General features: G+C 41.1%; 2 protein-coding genes and 1 pseudogene across 14 annotated transcripts in view; all 3 read left to right on the top strand.

The window, feature by feature from the left end:
• LOC309367269 (uncharacterized protein) overlaps positions 1-17,662 on the top strand; it is a 47,674-nt gene that overhangs the window by 20,438 nt on the left and 9,574 nt on the right. The window lies entirely within an intron of this gene.
• Positions 1-17,662, top strand: part of LOC309367239 (uncharacterized protein) — a gene marked incomplete at its 3' end in the record, with an annotated part of 45,985 nt that overhangs the window by 21,183 nt on the left and 7,140 nt on the right. For 2 of the 11 annotated variants that reach the window (XM_081906642.1, XM_081906650.1), the window contains exons 2-5: positions 13,894-14,029; positions 14,154-14,208; positions 14,606-14,679; positions 14,973-15,116. In XM_081906642.1, the coding sequence (XP_081762768.1) occupies positions 13,925-14,029; positions 14,154-14,208; positions 14,606-14,679; positions 14,973-15,116 (378 nt within the window). In that variant the 5' untranslated portion in view covers positions 13,894-13,924. Of the gene's footprint in view, positions 1-1,727; positions 2,066-13,071; positions 14,030-14,153; positions 14,209-14,605; positions 14,680-14,802; positions 14,865-14,972; positions 16,271-17,662 lie in introns of those variants that run through there. The other 9 variants (XM_081906644.1, XM_081906649.1, XM_081906646.1 and 6 more) reach the window with 9 other exon arrangements.
• Positions 2,745-4,539, top strand: LOC309366277 (opsin-5-like; annotated as a pseudogene). Its single transcript, XR_014173456.1, has 3 exons — positions 2,745-2,751; positions 3,147-3,295; positions 4,098-4,539. The product of XR_014173456.1 is annotated as an opsin-5-like (transcript).

Raw genomic sequence — 17,662 nt, 5'->3', positions numbered from 1 at the left:
CAGAAATGGAGAACTTCTTTCAAGATATCAAAATACCAACTATTGAGGAAGATAAAAAAGATAAGCTGTCAGCACCCTAAATATATTAGATATTGAGAATGGTATAGAAACAATGGAGATTGGGAAATCACCTGGACCAGACGGTTTTCCTATGGAATGGTATAAAATATTCAAAAATCTACTAGTCCCCAGACTTCTAGAAGTCTATAAGGAAATAGCTCATAAAGGTATATCTGCTACAACATTCAATGAAGCTTTAATAATGATTATACCAAAACCTAACAAAGACCCTACTAAATGTGCAAATTATAGACCAATATCATTAATGAATGTGGATGCAAAGATTTTGTATGTAATATTGGCAGCAAAATTACAAAAAGTTATTCAAGACTTGATACCTAATAATCAAACAGGTTTTATAAAAACAAGACAAGCTACAGATAACATCAGATTAACAATAGATTTGATAAACTTAAACAAAGATGAAGAGGAGTTTATGATATTGCCATTAGATGCAGAAAAGGCTTTTGACAGAATATATAAAGAATTCATAGGGTTTGTGTTACGTAAATTTGGTTTCCCTATAGAATACTGTAATTGGATTAAAATGAGTTGTAAAAACCCAACGTCTTGGATTGTTACAAATGGAAGAATTTCAAATGTGATTAGTTTAAATTGAGGAACGAGGCAAGGATGTCCTCTTTCTCCATTATTATTTAATCTCTGCCTGGAACCATTAACAAGAGCAATAATTCAGGATGAGCATATCAAGGGTGTAAAACACAACAATTACAAAAGTGTATTATTTGCAGATGATATCCTTTTATTTATTACAAAACCAGAAGATACAATTCCAAAAATAAAAACCTATAGCAGAATATCGGGATATTCTATAAATTGGATAAAATCAGAGATTTTACCAATTGGGTCAAGTGCTACATTGGTGTGGGGTGAGGATATTTATAGCAAGAGTAATAAAAAAATTGTTATTTAGCGGAATTAAATTTAATTCTAAGTTATATTCTGGAAACGTGGGAGATTACAAAGCGTAAAAAAAATATATGGATGTACTGTTCTATGTTAGAAGCAAAAAAAACTTGTTTTGATGAATTGGAAGAGCCGCAAAAAGATTCCATTGAGCACATGAATTGATAATATGGACAGACTAGCTACATACGAATGAATTGCATGTCAATGCAAATTAAGAATGGATAAATATGAAGAAATCTGGAAGGAATATTTAAGCAATAAGGCAGAAAACGGTGGGAAGTAGGGGGAGGAGAGAGAGGCGGGGAAATATTGTTAAAAAGGTGTAGTCCTAGGTATATCAGTGTATCCAAATCTGAATTGTCAAACTGTGTTATTAGTGTTATTATGGTTTTTGTTGTATGTGTCTTTTGCGATTGTTGTTTGTATTGAAAAAAATTATTAAATAAATTTAAAAAACAACCATTGATGGAGCGCCCTCCGTTGGTGGCTTACTCTTCCAGACTTCCTACAAGGCAGGCAGGAGTTATTGCCAATGCCTAAACCAGGCATGCCCAAAGTCCATTTTTTCAGGGTCCTAATCCGGTTAAATCTGGCCCCTGTGTCAGTTGATTTCCTCAAGCTCAACAACTTTGGTCAGCCCTTCACTTCCTCAAATCTGGACCTCTGAAAAAAGTTTGGACACCACTGACCTAAGCCAGTACCACCCACATTGCTGTACTCAATAAAGTGGCCTAAATTTTGCCCATTAACCTTCAGAGTCAAATTCTGTCTCAAGGTGTTCTTCTTATTCTTGGGGGTGCGCCGGGGCCTTGATGCGCAACTGAATTCTGTGGTGATAGGGAGCTTAGAGGCATGAATGCAAAAACCAGTTTCGGGACGTAGATCAGGAGAGGACTAACTGTGAGCCCCATTTCTCACATTTTTCTCTTTCCTTTTTAGGCTTTCAAGACTGAGAAGAGTGATTTCGCGCATGGCGAAAAGAAATAAAGTGTGCCCTCTCCCTGAGTCCTCCCCCCCGCCCCCCGCCTGCCCCCCCGTCTCCCCCTGTGGACCCCTTTTTAAGAGGACCACAAAGGTAAAACCTTTCAGCAAATAGTAGTTGATTCCAGTCCCTCAGATTTCTCAGGAAAGGTCTCTGGATGAGGCCTATTTTGAGCTTTAGATCATCATAGCCCATGTGGCTCTTTGTTTCCCTGTAGGCTCCACGGACTTCCTTGGCGCCTCAGGCGAAACAGAAAGAAAGCAATCCTGAAGGTAATGTCTGTTTCTGTGGATGTGTTCAGAAAGTCTCTCTCTGTGTGTAAGAAGCCTCTCTAACTGGCAGCCTTCTCTTCTTTTCCTTTCAGAAGAGCTCATCCTGGAAGACCTGGAGGAAGAGGGGTAAGAGACTGGGCGGCATTGGGGCAGCTTTATCAATCGTTAACAGTTCTTGGCTGTTGTAAAGTTTTGCTTTTGTGTCTTTCCTTGAAGGTGAAAGCTGGCGGAGATGAAGATGTAGCTCAGCGTTGTCTTGCTGCCCTCTAAGCATGCACCACCCCAGGCCAAGGCCATTTGATAGCCCAGCAGAGGAAGCAGCACGTGGCAGGTATTGTGGGAAATGCTGTGGTCCAGAGCATCTCTCCAGGGCTCTGCACCAACTCCCTGTGGCCCTGCTCCTCTGGCAGCGCATAAGGAATGTGTCGGTCCATGTGTGTGACTAGAGAGATGTTTTCGATGGTGGAAATGCCCAGATTTTAAAAGCTGTGAACCTCACTATGAGAAGTCAGTCTCTCAGCCTGATTTCCTTCACTGAGGGGCAAAGGTGTGGGGATTATGAAGCTAAATCATCACTGAGTTCTGTGCAAGAAAACCAGGAGAAAAAGACAACAAATTTAAAAATAAAACCTGAATAAATATCTAAGGGCGGAGGGAAGCCAGAAGCAGCCACAACACATATTTTGCTCCTTTATATTCTCAGATGGGGCGCTGCTGAGAGTGCTGCATGAGCCAGAGTTGTGCTTAGTTTGTACTAGAAATTGGCTTTTAGTAGTGTAGCTCCAGCCCTCTGGAATCCATTCCCAGCTGGAATTAGACAGGTGCCTAGCATCATCATGTTTAGGTGTCTTCTTGAAGATGTTTTATTTAGGAAAGCTCTCCCCAATGTATAACCCAGTAAGTCATCTGTAGGATCTGTACCATTCTGCCAGCAATTACCATCACCATCTGTTACTTGGGTATAGCCTGGAAGGTTCATAAAACCTCTCATGAGATGCAGAACTTCAACAGGACTTCAAATGCAGAAAAGGTGGAAAAGAAATTGACATTGGTGGGTATGTGGTGTTGTGAGCAGAGTATTTTTGTATTTAAAAGAGCAATAGGAACACAGTGTTCTTTGACTCAGACATTGATTCTGTCCCTACAGATTGAAAATTATTGTCAAAATATTGGGGAAATGCCAAAGCACTTATGGATGCTATGGACTGGGCTGTTTGTGTGTGTTTGCCTTCATGTATGGTTTGTGTTCCATTTGAGTTGCAGACATTGAGCAACTCCTGTTTTTCAGTTGTTAGATTCATTGGTATGAAAGCTTATTGTATTAATGCGAAATAATATTAATATTCAAAATATTTATACCCCGCCCATCTGGTTGGGTTTTCGCAGCCACATATATACTGGGGACTAACTTAAGGTAATGATGAACCTGTATACTGTAAGACTCTCAGATCTTGCAATACATGGGCTCATAGAGGAACCATGTGGTATATATATTGCTATTGTATGAGATGTTGAGGTCCTGGCATATTTTCTTTTATAGGACTATAATTTGAAACAGGTGACATTCTATTACGAAGTAAAGCATCTGATAAACACAAAGAATGCTGTTCTTAATTTCTTATCCTGGTCTTGTGTTATTTTTTACCGCTAGAGGGCTGCTGTACTGCAGAGGATACTGCTTTTGGGTCTTAGGATAAAATGAATGGACAGCCTAAAATAAAAGCAAGAGCCAATTGTTTAAATGTTGAAGCACTAATCCTTCATTTCTCTCTCACCGATTTGAAATAACAGATAGAGAAGGAGAAAATATAAAAAGCCAGCCAGTAACTAATTGTAAGTGGTTGTTTTTACAGATGGCTGTACTGATCAGTGTGGGATTCTTCAGCGCATGGACACCATATGCCGCAGTCAGCTTCTGGTCAATATTTCACTCCAGTGAATCCAGTGAATGTTGCCTTGTCTTTTTGATAAACCCTCAACAGCCTACAACCCTTTTCATTTACTATACTTTCAGCAAAACCTAAGTGCCTCCAGTGCTGCTGTGGTCAGAAAGTTTACTTTAGCACCAAGCATACCACCAATTGGCATGTGTCAGTGATTTGGTCAGGATGGGATAACGCGCACATTTCTTCATTCAGAAAGACAGACAGTGGAGAAGTTCCAAATCCATCTGCTGCAGCTGCAGAAGTCTCATTTGAAAACGTTGCTCCAAAGTCCAGATCATGAAGTCTCCCAGGGAAACACTGCAAAGGCAGTAATTCCTAGGAAGTTTATAACAAACTGCTTGCAGGATAATTCTGAGGTCTCTGTTTTTTTAAAAAAGACCTGCCAGCAAGAAATGAGGAATCTCAAGGAATTTTGAGCACATGGACTAAATTAGAATTTGCTATATTAATAGCTGGTAGAGGAGGTATTTATGCAATTAAAAGAGATTGTAATGTTAGTGAACTTGGCATTTGTTTTTGTGCTTTTGTTGGACTGTATGGGATGCTGAGCTCAGGTGTCAATGATGGAGTCTCAAGAGGCACAGGCGTCTTGAAGAATAAGAAAAGACCTTTGCTTAACGGGCTGTTAACACCTCCCTATTCAATACTTCTATTAAAGCTGTTGAGCTAGAACATTACAAAAAATGGACTTTTCATAAAAGGGTGGCTCTACTCGTTTTGTGCATCTCATCTCAGTAAAGGATTCGTGAGGTCACAGAACTACCAGGGGTAGGAAATTGATATTTGTCAATCTGGCAAGCAAACAAAGCTAGGGCAACGAGACTGGACCGAAAGGGCAAGAGGCATGTGAACAAACAGTATGAAACAGCAGGACAAAATTTCACCACCTTTCTCTATCAGTAACATTTATTTTAAATTGTAATTTGCATTTCCAAAGATCTGAAGTGTATTTCAGATATAATGCAGTCTTATATGCAAAATTTTAAAATTTACTCGTTACATTTAGATTCTTTGATAGATTTTACATATGTATGTAGTAATATTACAGATAATTTCCCACTTTCTTAGAAAGCATAAAGCAACACCAGACATTGTAGATGATTTCGCATCAGTTCCTTCTTTTTATCAACAGATCACAATGCATCAACACAAACTATAAGATTCACCATGAGATACAAAGTTTGTTATGAGACAGAAGTTTACACAGATTGCTGCCTATTATCCAAGCATTTCTCAATATCTTCAAGAACTTGGACAGCTGCCTTTGGGATTCGGGTTCCAGGGCCAAATATATTGGAAACACCAGAGTCATACAAGAAGTCATAATCCTGTGCAGGAGAAAAACAGACATAAAACATGCATGCAAACTTTGTAAAGTAAAATTCTGCAGAACACATGCTAAAAGAGCAGGGTTTAATGAGGAGGTAGTGCACATGGAGAAGGGAAAATAACGTAGTACAGTCTTACATCGGAAGTCAAACAGAATCCATTCCAGAAGTCTGTTCAACTTCCAAAACGTTCAACTTCCAATGCGCAGCTTCTGATTGGCTGCAGGAAGCTCCTACAGAGCAAAAAATACGGTATATAATTTTTTCTTCTTCCAGAATTTTGTTTTTTTCCAGGGGGTGATGGGGCGTTATAAACAAGAATGTTATACAAATGAGTATAGTGGTACCTCGAGTTACAAACGCTTCAGGTTACAAACTCCGCTAATGTGGAGTTACCTCAAGTTGAGAACTTTGCCCCAGGATGAGAATGGAAATTGTGTGCAGGCACAGCAGCAACAAGCACAAGCAATACTGGCCACCCTCAGGAGCTCTGCGATGCCCTGGTGTGCGCCATGTTGCTTCACCCACCATATATATAAAGGAAACAAAAAATGAAACATTAAAAAAAACCATCCCTGTACAGGATTGCCTTCTGATGGCTCAGGGGTCAGATAACTCCATACCCTCTTACATTTCTTCAGTGAAACTAGGGACACCATAGGGAATGGTGGGACTTTGAAGAATCAAATCAGAAACCAGGACGGCTTCTCTCAATCAGCGACATCCCTGGAAAATAGGGACACTTGGAGGGTTTGAACAATGTGTATTGTTTCAACTCTGTGTGAACCACCCAGGGAGGCTTTCACCCCTATCATGTTTATCAATTAATAATAGCTGCAGAAAGGATTCAATGACTTAAGAGAGGGGGGCCTCCCTTTTGGTGAAATGTCCTTTGGCTCTACTCCAACATAAGCCTTGCTTTCTTCTTAAGCCGTAAGCAGAAATTGCACAGAACAGCTGAAGATTGTTGGGCGCAAGAGATCTGGCACCCCAGGTTGCCATCACCACCCATTTCTGCAGGTGAGGGTAAATGAAAGGCAAAATACTACAAAGAGCGCCCACAGCTCCAATGTTTTTGGAGCTGGTCCTTCGTTGGGTCCAGTCGCGGATGACACAGCGGTTGTGCCGCTGATCTCGCTTTACTGGCCAAGGGAGCCAGCGTACAGCTTCCGGGTCATGTGGCCAGCATGATTAAGCCGCTTCTGGCGAACCAGAGCAGCGCACAGAAACGGCGTTTACATTCCTGCCGGAGCGGTACCTGTTGATCTGCTTGCACTTTGACATGCTTTCAAACTGTTAGGTTCAAACTGTTAGGTTGGCAGGAGCAGGGACCGAGCAACGGGAGCTCACCCTGTCGAGGGGATTTGAACCACCCACTTTCTGATCGGTAAGCCCTAGGCTCTGTCTTTTAACCCACAGCGCCACCCACGTCCCCCTACCTTGGCAAGTACTGCTAAATGCCTCGTTATTTGCACGGACTGTGGCAAAATAGGTCAGGAGGTCTTTTCCGCCTTTTTAAAGCTCAGTGAGGTCTGCCTCACACAAGCAAAAGGACAGAGGCAGGAAAATGCCCAGGTGGCAGCCTTCTTTGAGTCACACTTGTTCACAATTGCAATGGATTGCAATTTGGCGACACCAAAAAGGAAACCCACCAGGGCATAATAAATGCAAGTTGCATGGCCCCCCAACCAGGCACGGTTCCAGGCAGAAGCAATAGCCAGGGGATACATGCTAATGGCCATTCCAAGATACAGCCAAATTAATCGTCAGGAGCTCAGGTGACCTGAGATGGGAGGAGCGCTTCACAGTTACTGCCAGAACAGCTGAATTCCCCAGAACTGTCAGGATGCCTGAAAGGGGGAGGAGGAAAGCAGTGTGGTTTTCAGGCATTCATAATCAGTCAACAAACCAGTGCAGTTCATCACCCTGCAAGATGCAAACATCATGACCCACAGCCAGTGAATACTCTATAACTCATAAAGGTTTAGAAGCCATAGCAGTCTTCTTTTTTTAATGAGAAGTAGGTATTTTATTCACAGGCCTTTCTCCACAATAGGTAATGTGTTACCCAAAGTAACATGAAACAGCTTGTGAATTTATATCAGTGGATTTGTGACTGAAGAACAGGTAAGGGTCAGAACAAAAGTGGATTCTGTTTCAGCCACAAATCAGTCACTTTCTAGCATCTAGTCTTGATACCTGTGGTATGCTCTCTTCAACACTGTAGAGTTATTTTCTTGACATTGTAAAAGGTGATTTAAAAGGTGCATCCAAAAGAAAATGTTGGTGGGGTCGCCTGACATTCCCAAGAATAGCAATCCCTAGAGTAGTAAGAAGTGGGGAGGGCGAGAAGGCTGTCCAGAACTGACACCCTTGTTGGTGCAAACTCTGTGCTCAATAGCAGATTCTCAGACAAGACAAAATGGGTGGAAGTGATCGTGAATATAGTTCCGGACACTCCCAAGCTTATGATTCCGTGGGTCTCAACGTTCAAGCTCTCTCCCTCCTCCACCCCCAAACTTTGATAGCCATTGTTCAATGTTTCATGGCCTCAGTAAAAATTATTAAGTAGCATCTGCACTCACCTGGTCAAATGCTTGATTTAGGCTGTAATCCAACACACAATTACTTACCTGGAAGTAAGTCACAATGAAGTCATCTAGCCTTACATTTCAGTAGACATGTATAGGATTGCACTGCCAGTTTGTTGTCAGCTCTGGTGTCCAGAGAAGTAGTTCCACTAGCACTAGAACTTCTGTTTGTGTACAGAGCAACCCTTGCTGCTTCTCTCCTTGTGCCTGCTTCACAGGTCTGCTCCGGAGGGTGAACAACAGAAAATAAGACAGAACCCTTTCTCTACCATTCACATGATGTGAAGAGAACATCTTGTTAAGGGCCACCCGAATCTCTGCCAAGTGGTGTGAGGTTCCCGGAGTCTTCGCCCTTATCTCAGGTTCATGTTACCTTTGGAAAAATGAGGCGCAGCGGAGTCTTTAAGATAATATGCTTTTACTTACACATATATACACCTTAACCTTGATGGAGGGAGTGCAGAGGGTGAATGTATTTTTTGCCAACCTTTCAGGGCAAAGTCTTCCCATTACAGCTTTCAAAAACTAGCTTATGACCACAATATCTAGTGATGGCTTCGATAGCTTAGGGGACCAACTGCAACCGCTGCAGATAAAAGCCTCATTTCACAAGTCTGTGCCAACTCATCCAACAGAGATTCAGACACCATGAGGAGAATGTGTGAGGGGATCCATGTAGGATAGTGGCCACTTTGCTCCTCTTCCCTCTGCTGTTGCACTAGTGGAGATAAACCATGGTTTGGCTTAATGTTACACCTGAATTGGCCTTGTAGTTTTTTCACTGCAAACAAACTGCAAGTTGTAACACAGCTCTCCAACTTCCATTCTTGCCAGCTCATTAATTGTGAGCTGCGTCTTCTTCTTGCCAGGGTTAGGAATGCTGATCCATCACCATCCTTCCTTTTCCCTCCGTTTCTCCCCCCCCCCCAAAGAACTAGCTTTAATATCAAAAGCATTGCAGGTGAGTTCAGGTGAGACTTTGCAAGTACACCATCTTCATTCCCCCCGCCCCACTCAATTTATTTATTATTAATGTTGCAATACATATATGAAATCTTTACATATTGATACATATACTTCATATTCGTAAATTCACATTTTCACATTTCATTATGTACCAACATTTATCCATTTCTTATTTCTTACTCTGTGTCTTCCCTCCACCTGTACGTGACTTCCTTGTTATTATTTTGTAGCTTTATTATTGAGATTGTGATTTTGTGTCTTAATAATTAAACATTCAATCTTATTATCTGCTTAGCTTAGCTTAACTTTGTGAAATCAGTCTATACATATCAATAAATTCTTGTTGGAGCATCTTTTGGTCATGTATTCTTCTACACATTTCCATTCCTGTTTGAGATTTTGATTAGATTGCATTCTAATTGTTGCCGTCATTTTTGCTAATTCAATCATTTCAAAAAAATTATTTTGCCAATCTTTCAATGTTGGTACTTCTTCTGATTTCCAATTTTTTGCAATCAATAATCTTACTGCAGCTGTTGCATATAAAAAAAATTCTTTTCATGTCTTTTGTGGTGTCATTTGTTATAATTCCTAAAAGGAATGTTTCCAGCTTCTTACCAATTGTTGCTTAAAACATTTTTTTCAGTTCCTCATGTATATTTCCTCAAAATTTCTTAATTTTATCACATCCCCACCATACATGATATAAGGAACCCTCTGATACCTTACATCTTCAACACAGATTCGATGTTAGTTTATAAATATTTGCCAGTTTTACAGGGGTTAAGTACCACCTGTAAAACATCTTCATAATGTTTTCTTTGATAGTAATGCATGCGGTGAAATTAATATCTGATTTCCAAAGTTTTTCCCAATGATCTAATGAAATCGCGTATCCAAAATCCTGTCCCCACTTGATCACTACTTGTTCGTCTTTGAGTTCCCATTCAAGTAATAGATTATACATTTTTGATAGATTTTGGGGGGGGAGTGTTCAAAAGTTCTATCTGGAATTTGGATTTTTTTTTTAAAGCTATTTTATTTTCAGAATTAAATTTGTCATATGATTGATAATATTGTACCCAGGTGGTACAAAACTGTTTAAGTTCTTCATATGGTTTCAATTGTAATTGGCCTTGCTCTTCCCTTAAAAGTTGTTTGTAAGTTACTCCTAGTTTTTCCATATTTTCCATATTTTTTCTTTTTTATTGAAATCATTTCAAGTGGAGCTGCCCACCAGGGGTTTTTTAGTTCTAGTAACCTATGATATTTCCTCCACACTTTAATAAGAGAATCCCTAATTATGTGGTTCATAAATCCTTGGTGTACCTTTGTCTTATCATCTAAAAGATATGCATGCCAACCATGTCTATTGTTGTCTCCCTCTAAATCCAGCAAATCAGTATTTTCTAATGCTATCCATTCTTTGATCCAGCAGAGACAACAGGCCTCATAATATAATTTTAGATCCAGGAGACTAAATCCCCCCCTTAGTCTTTTATCAGTAAGTAACTTATGTTACCTTACTCTTACCCTGGCTAATATTTTCTCATTTTCTTCTATTTCTTTTCTAATTTGATCCATTTTCTTTTCTCTATTTCTTTTCTGAATCACATTTTGTTGAATATAAAATCCTCTTATAAAAGCTTTGCTCGCCTCCCATATTATTCTACTATCTGTATCTTGCTCTTTATTAATTTGGAATAATTCTCTAAGTAATTCCTGTGCTTTACCTAGAATCTTCATCATTTAAAATTTTTTCATTTGTTCTCCATCTTCTTTTTACCTTTCTGTTATCTCTTAATTCCAGTGTAACTGGATTATGATCTGTTAGTAGTATAGGTAGTTTTTTCCATTTTTAACATTAAATTATTTGAGATCCAGATACCATCGATCCTTCCTGCTGATTTTTTTTGCCTGTGAATAGTGTGTGAACTGTTTCCCTAATGGATGTTTATATCTCCAAACACCTTTTAAATTTAAATTTTCAACCACTTGGGAAAAAGTGATCCATTACCATGCTTCCTGTTGCACAGATCGGAGGGCCAGTAATGTGGGTTTTCTGGAAATTACTCCTATGCAAATTAGAGCAATCTGCATAGGATAATTTACACCATAAAGCTTGCTGGTGCCCTAGAGTCAGGGTGGGAAGCCTTTGGCAATCCAGATGCTGCCGAAATACTTCCCCCATGAACCCCAGCCAGCTTGGCTAAATAGGAACATCTGGTGGGCCAGAGGTTCCCCACCCCTGCCCTAGAGACTGATCTAATTTAGTGTGCCTATTTTACCAGCTTTTAATAAGCAAAACTGAATGGTGAAATGGCTAAGCTTGCCTAGTGCAGTATTTGCAGTTTGCATCCATTCATTGTTACTTGTGAAATCGAAATCTTTCCATGGGGAAAAATTACGCACTAGACATCACTGCTGTGGGCACCTTTTTTCTTCTCATCTTGAGGCTGGTAGTGCCAGAGGGACCCGGGAGAGGTCGCGGAGGGGGAGAGGAGAAGCCCTGGCCTTGCTGCCACTGCCGCCATTGCGCTGCCACCCCCGAGGGAAAGGAGGAGAGGCAGGAGGGCAGGCGGAGGCCGCGAGGAAACACATGGCTGAGCCCAGGCCCAACCCGAGCCCACCTCCTACGGAGCCCAGAGGGAGGCCCGCTGGAAAAAGACCTCACTTTTTTCCTATAGTTTATTTATTTATTTTCTCTCCCCTTTTTAAAAAAAATATATATTTTTTTAAAATATATATTTATATTACTATTATCATCTCCATGTTCTATTATTTAATACATAAACTTCCCCCTTTCATATATTTTAACCCCCTTTTAAAAAAATCAACCCTTCCCCCCTTCTCTTAAGTCTTCAGCCATTTACTTAATTATTATTACTACCATTTTTAATTAATATTAATATTACTACCATTTTAAAAAATACATCCATATATTACTTAAAACACACTCTCCACCCCACCAAAAAAGGAAAAATATCGGCAATTAAAATGAATGTGTTGCCAAAAATGCTATTTCTTTTTCAATCAATACCAGTCATCCTGAAAGATGAATGTTTTAAAAAATGGCAGAAAGAGGTTTCAAAATTTATCGGGGGGGGGGGGGCCAAGGAGAAAATATAAAATACTTACAGACGTAAAAGACAGAAGGGAAAGTGAAATTACTGAAGGCCGCACACAGCATACTATTAGAATGGGAGACGAAAGATGAAGAGGTAAAATCAGTTATCATTAAATGGGCACACGATGTAGGTCACAACATTATGATGGAAGATTGGGAAAAATTATGGAAAACTGATTTAAAATTTACAGAAGATTTCCTATTGAAGGAGAATTATATGAAGATGATGTACAGATGGTACATGACACCAGTGAAGTTAGGGGAAATGTATAAAACTAGTTCAAATATATGTTGGAAGTGTAAGGAAAAGGAGGGGACATTTTATCATATGTGGTGGGATTGTAATGCAATTTAAAAAATTGGGAAATGATATACAATGAATTGAAGAAAATGTTCCATCTAACATTTGTTAAAAAACCTGAAGCATTTTTGTTAGGGATTGTAGAGAAAGACCTGCCATGTATGCGACAACGGCCACAAGAGTTTTGGTAGCACAAGATCTTCATGTATGCGACAACGGCCACAAGAGTTTTGGTAGCACAAGGATGGAAGACTGAAGAAACCCCAACTAAAGAATCATGGCAAGAAAAATTGATGGACTGTGTAGAACTGGCAAAACTGACATATAAGCTATGGGACAAGGGTAACTGTGACTTTAAGGATGAATGGGAACCCTTGACAAAGTATTTGAAGACGCCACAAAGCAAACTGGACTCCTTGGCAGGTTTTGAATAAACATTCACAAACTTTTTATTGATAATAATCAGCTAAATAGTTTGAGGATCTATACAACTTTGTAACATGAAGAAAACAGCAGTCTCAGAGAAACCAGACTGGAACTGAGGGAAGTCGGGGTGGGGGTTGTGTGGGAGGGGGGAGGGAGGAAAAATGGGGAGGGGAAACAAGGATGATATGTTTTTGGATAATTTGTTTTGTTTTAATTTTGAATAAAAAAAATTCAAAAAGCGGGGGGGGGGCACTTTCTTTTGTTGTTGTTGTTGTCCTCTTTCCTTTCCAATATGTTTTATCTTCTTCTACCTCACCATGCCACACACATTTAAAAAATCTTTCTAGATGTACCACCCAAACATGGGATTGTTCTTTGAGCCCCCCAACATGTGGCAAACTTGAGTCAAGCTAGCTCTCCCCTTTCTTGACATCAGTGTCCTGTTCCTCATACCACAATCCCAAGCATGCTCTCTAGGAACCAATTTCCACTGGGGTCAGAAAAATGTACTCCCAAGTAGAGCTATTTAGGAGGCTCAGGCCCGAAGGTGCATTTTCATGAGCAGGAGGCATGAGAAAAGACAAAAAGGACAGTGTGTCTATAAATGCATTTATTTAATAATACTTTTGCCTGTATAATTCTAAGCACCATATCATGGGTTCCCTGGTGGTCTCCCATCTGGGCACCTCAGGACACCTGCCAAGTGTCCCTATTTTCAAGGGACAGCCCCAGATTTACAGAAGCCATTGTGACACCTCCCTCTGCTGGCTCACTGGTCACCAGAGTGCAAAAAGGCCTGGTGAACTCCTGTGGTTGGATCATTTCATGTTTGTTCCAGGAAAAAGATAGACATGTAAGTAGGATTACTCTCAGCATCTGCATTCTGTGAGGGTAGTGAATTCCTCTTGAGCTTAGAGGCATGAGAGAGTACTAACTGTAAGGTCCATTTCTCTTTCCATTTTAGGCTTGGAAGACTGCGAAGAGCGATTTCGCGGATGGCGAGAAAAAATAAAGTGTGCCCTGTCCCAGAATCCTCCCCCTCGCCCACCGCCTGCCCCTCTGCCTCCCCCTGTGGACCCCTGTTTGAAAAGACTACTAAGGTAAAACCTATCAGCGTATAGATGCTGCTTCCAGTCCCTAAGATTTCTTGGGAAAGGTCTCTGTCTGAGGCCTATTTTGAGGTTTAGATAATCATATCCCATGTGGCTCTTTGTTTCCCTGTAGGCTCCACGTACTTCCTTGCCACCTCAGGCAAAAGAGAAGGAAAGTCATCCAGAAGGTAATGTCTATTTCTATGTATGTGTTCAGAAAGTCTCTATCTCTGTGTCTCTCTGTGTGTAAGAAGCCTCTCTAACTGGCAGCCTTCTCTTCTTTTCCTTTCAGAAGAACTCATCGTGGAAGATATTGAAGAACTGGAGGAAGAGGAGGAAGAGACCGGAGGAAGAAACACCAAGGAAAACATGAAGGTAATGTCCATTTCCAATAATATGTTCAGGGTATGTATGTTAGATAATCATATCCCATGTGGCTCTTTGTTTCCCTGTAGGCTCCACGTACTTCCTTGCCACCTCAGGCGAAAGAAAGTCTTCCGGAAAGTAATGTCTATTTCCAAGGATATTTTCAGTGTATATAAGAAAGTCTCTTTAACTGTCAGCCTTCTCTTCTTTTCCTTTCAGATGATCTGATCATCAAAGAACTCGAGGAAGAGCAGGAGGAGACTGGAGGAAGAAAGACCAAGGAAAACATGAAGGTAATGTCCATTTCCAAGGAGATCTTCAGGAAATATAAGAACGTCCCCCAAACAGTTCTACTGTTTATTTTCTCTGCATCTTGAGATTGTACTTACCGTTAGCTCGAATTTGGTTTCCTACAGGAAAGTTTGTGTGCTCACATGCTTAATGAGTGAAATGAAAATTGCCCTGTTTTCTCTGGAAATGGATCTATTGGTATGTCATTCTTAATTTTCATACTGTGTTTTACCCAGTAATTTCAGATTTTTTTCAAAAAAGATTTGTGCACAATATGTGCTTTCCGCCCCCTTAGTGGCTGATCTGGAAGAAGATGGCAGGAGGAAGAAAGAACAAAGGAAACATGAAGGTAATGTCTATTTCCAAGGATATGTTCAGTGTATATAAGAAAGTCCCTAAAACAGTTATAATTGCTAGCCTTCTCTTCTTTTCCATTTAGATGACATAATCCTTGAAGACCTGGAGGGAGAGCAGGGGCAGGACAGCTTTGATACTGACACCACGAACCACGCAACCTGAACACGAAGTTTGGCCTCGCTCTCTACCAACGCTGGGCAGAGCTCCACCATGGAACAAACCTCGCCATTTCCCCAGTGAGCGTGGCTCTTTCTCTGGGGCACAAGGGAGCACATTGGCCCATCTGCAGCATGCTCTGGGATACAGCACTCAGGGTAAGGCAGCCTTCTGAGAAACAGCTTTTCGGTGAGCAGCGCAGGCTGTCGTGAGCTTCGCCTTACAGCTTGGACTGTCCTGGTAGGCAGAGCATATAAAAACAAAAGCAAGTCACACAAGGGGACTTACTTCTGAGTTAACCCCCTTTCATGCCATGCTCTTCACTTCAATGGGCTTTACATGCGCATCCTACACCTTTCAAGTACATTCTTTCCCCCGAAGAGTTCTGGGCATGGTAGTTTACTCCTCACAGAGTTGCCAGTCCCAGCAACACTTCAGGAACTGCAGTGCCCAGAATTCTTTAAGGAAAGAATGTGCCTCAGAGGTTGGACTAGATGGCCCTTAGGTCCCTTCTAACTCTACAATTCTATGATTCTGTGAATGCACATGGAACCATGTATTGGTGTGTGCTGAAAGCTATCCACACTTTGGTTCTGTTGAAATCAGTTAGTCACAGCTAGCTAAGTCCCATTGATTTATGAAAGTGTGGCTGATTTACAGCACAATCCTATGCATGTCTACTCAGAAGTAAGCCCTGTTGACTTCAACAGGGGTTACTCCCAAATAAGTGGGTATAGGATTGTGGATTCATATCAACAGAGGAGCAGCTTTTGATTTAACTGTCTCACCTGCTATGGACTATTTAATGCAAAAAAGTGACATGTCTACTCAGAACTAAGTCCTTGTGAATTCCATGGGGCTTACTCCCAAGTAAATGGACGGAGAAGTAATTAAGACCCTTCAGCCTATAGATGTTGATTTCAGAATAATATTAGTCCCTAAGGTCTCTCTGATACTGTCTGAGGCCTATTTTGAGGTTTAGATAAATGAACATATCCCGTGTGGCAATTTGTTTCCCTGTGGGCTCTGCAGACCTCCTCCCTTCCTCACATGGAGGAAGATGACCCAGGCAACTTGAAGGTAATGTCTATTTCCATGTATATGTTGTTGTTTAGTCGTTTAGTCGTGTCCGACTCTTCGTGACCCCATGGACCAGAGCACGCCAGGCACTCCTGTCTTCCACTGCCTCCCACAGTTTGGTCAGACTTATGTTTGTAGCTTCGAGAACACTGTCCAACCATCTTGTCCTCTGTCGTCCCCTTCTCCTTGTGCCCTCAATCTTTTCCAGCATCAGGGTCTTTTCCAGGGAGTCTTCTCTTCTCATGAGGTGGCCAAAGTATTGAAGCCTCAGCTTCAGGATCTGTCCTTCCAGTGAGCACTCAGGGCTGATTTCCTTCAGAATGGAGAGGTTTGATATTCTTGCAGTCCATTGGACTCTCAGGAGTCTCCTCCAAACCATAATTCAAAAGCATCAATTCTTCAGCGATTAGCCTTCTTTATGGTCCAGCTTTCACTTCCATACATCACTACTGTGAAAACCAGAGCTTTAACTATACAGACCTTTGTCGGCAAGGTGATGTCTCTGCTTTTTAAGATGCTGTCTAGGTTTGTCATTGCTTTTCTCCCAAGAAGTAGATGTCTTTTAATTTCGCGGCTGCCGCCACCATCTGCAGGCGTCTTTTAATTTCGTGACTGCTGTCACCATCCGCAGTGATCATGGAGCCCAAGAAAGTAAAATCTCTCACTGCCTCCATTTCTTCCCCTTCTATTTGCCAGGAGGTGATGGGCCCAGTGGCCATGATCTTCGTTTTTTTCATGTTGAGCTTCAGACCATATTTTGCTCTCTCCTCTTTCACTCTCATTAAAAGGTTCTTTAATTCCTCCTCACTTTCTGCCATCAAGGTTCCCTGTATATATTCAGTGTATATAAGAAAGTCTCTCCAAGTGCCTTCCTTTCAGAAGATCTAATTACTGTATAGAAGACATTGAGGAAGAGCAAGAAGAGACTGTGCGGCACTGAAGCAGCTCCTAGAGGGGATGATCAGCAAGACCAGGACCAAGTCTCAGATGTGTGCAATTCACCACTCTTTAAATACATGGACAAGGATTAAGCCAAGCTTGGCCACTCATTGGCTGTCCCAGAAGAAGGCATGAAGAAGAAAGGCCCAGTTACTCCACAGGGCGAAGCGGGTGAAGCAGGTGAAGGAGCTTCCTGTGGCAATGAGGAAGATGATGACTATGCAAGTGGACTGTTATAACTCCAGCACAACTCGACTCTTAAAAAGCAACCTAGCTGTTTCTGGCCAATGAGCAATTCTGGAAGCTCCCGAATAATTACCACCAGTTCATTGCAATCGGGAAATTGGAAATAGAACAATTTGTCTGCATCTGGGAAACTTGTACAGAAAGCATGGCTGGAAAAATCTTTTTTAATAATTCCAGTGGCACCTTTAAGATCAACTAAATGTAAGC

This window comes from Podarcis melisellensis, assembly GCF_964234715.1.
Source record: "Podarcis melisellensis genome assembly, chromosome: 3".
NCBI lineage: Eukaryota > Metazoa > Chordata > Lepidosauria > Squamata > Lacertidae > Podarcis > Podarcis melisellensis.
Note: the sequence above shows the minus strand (reverse complement) of the source record. Positions and strands in the feature narration are given on the sequence as shown.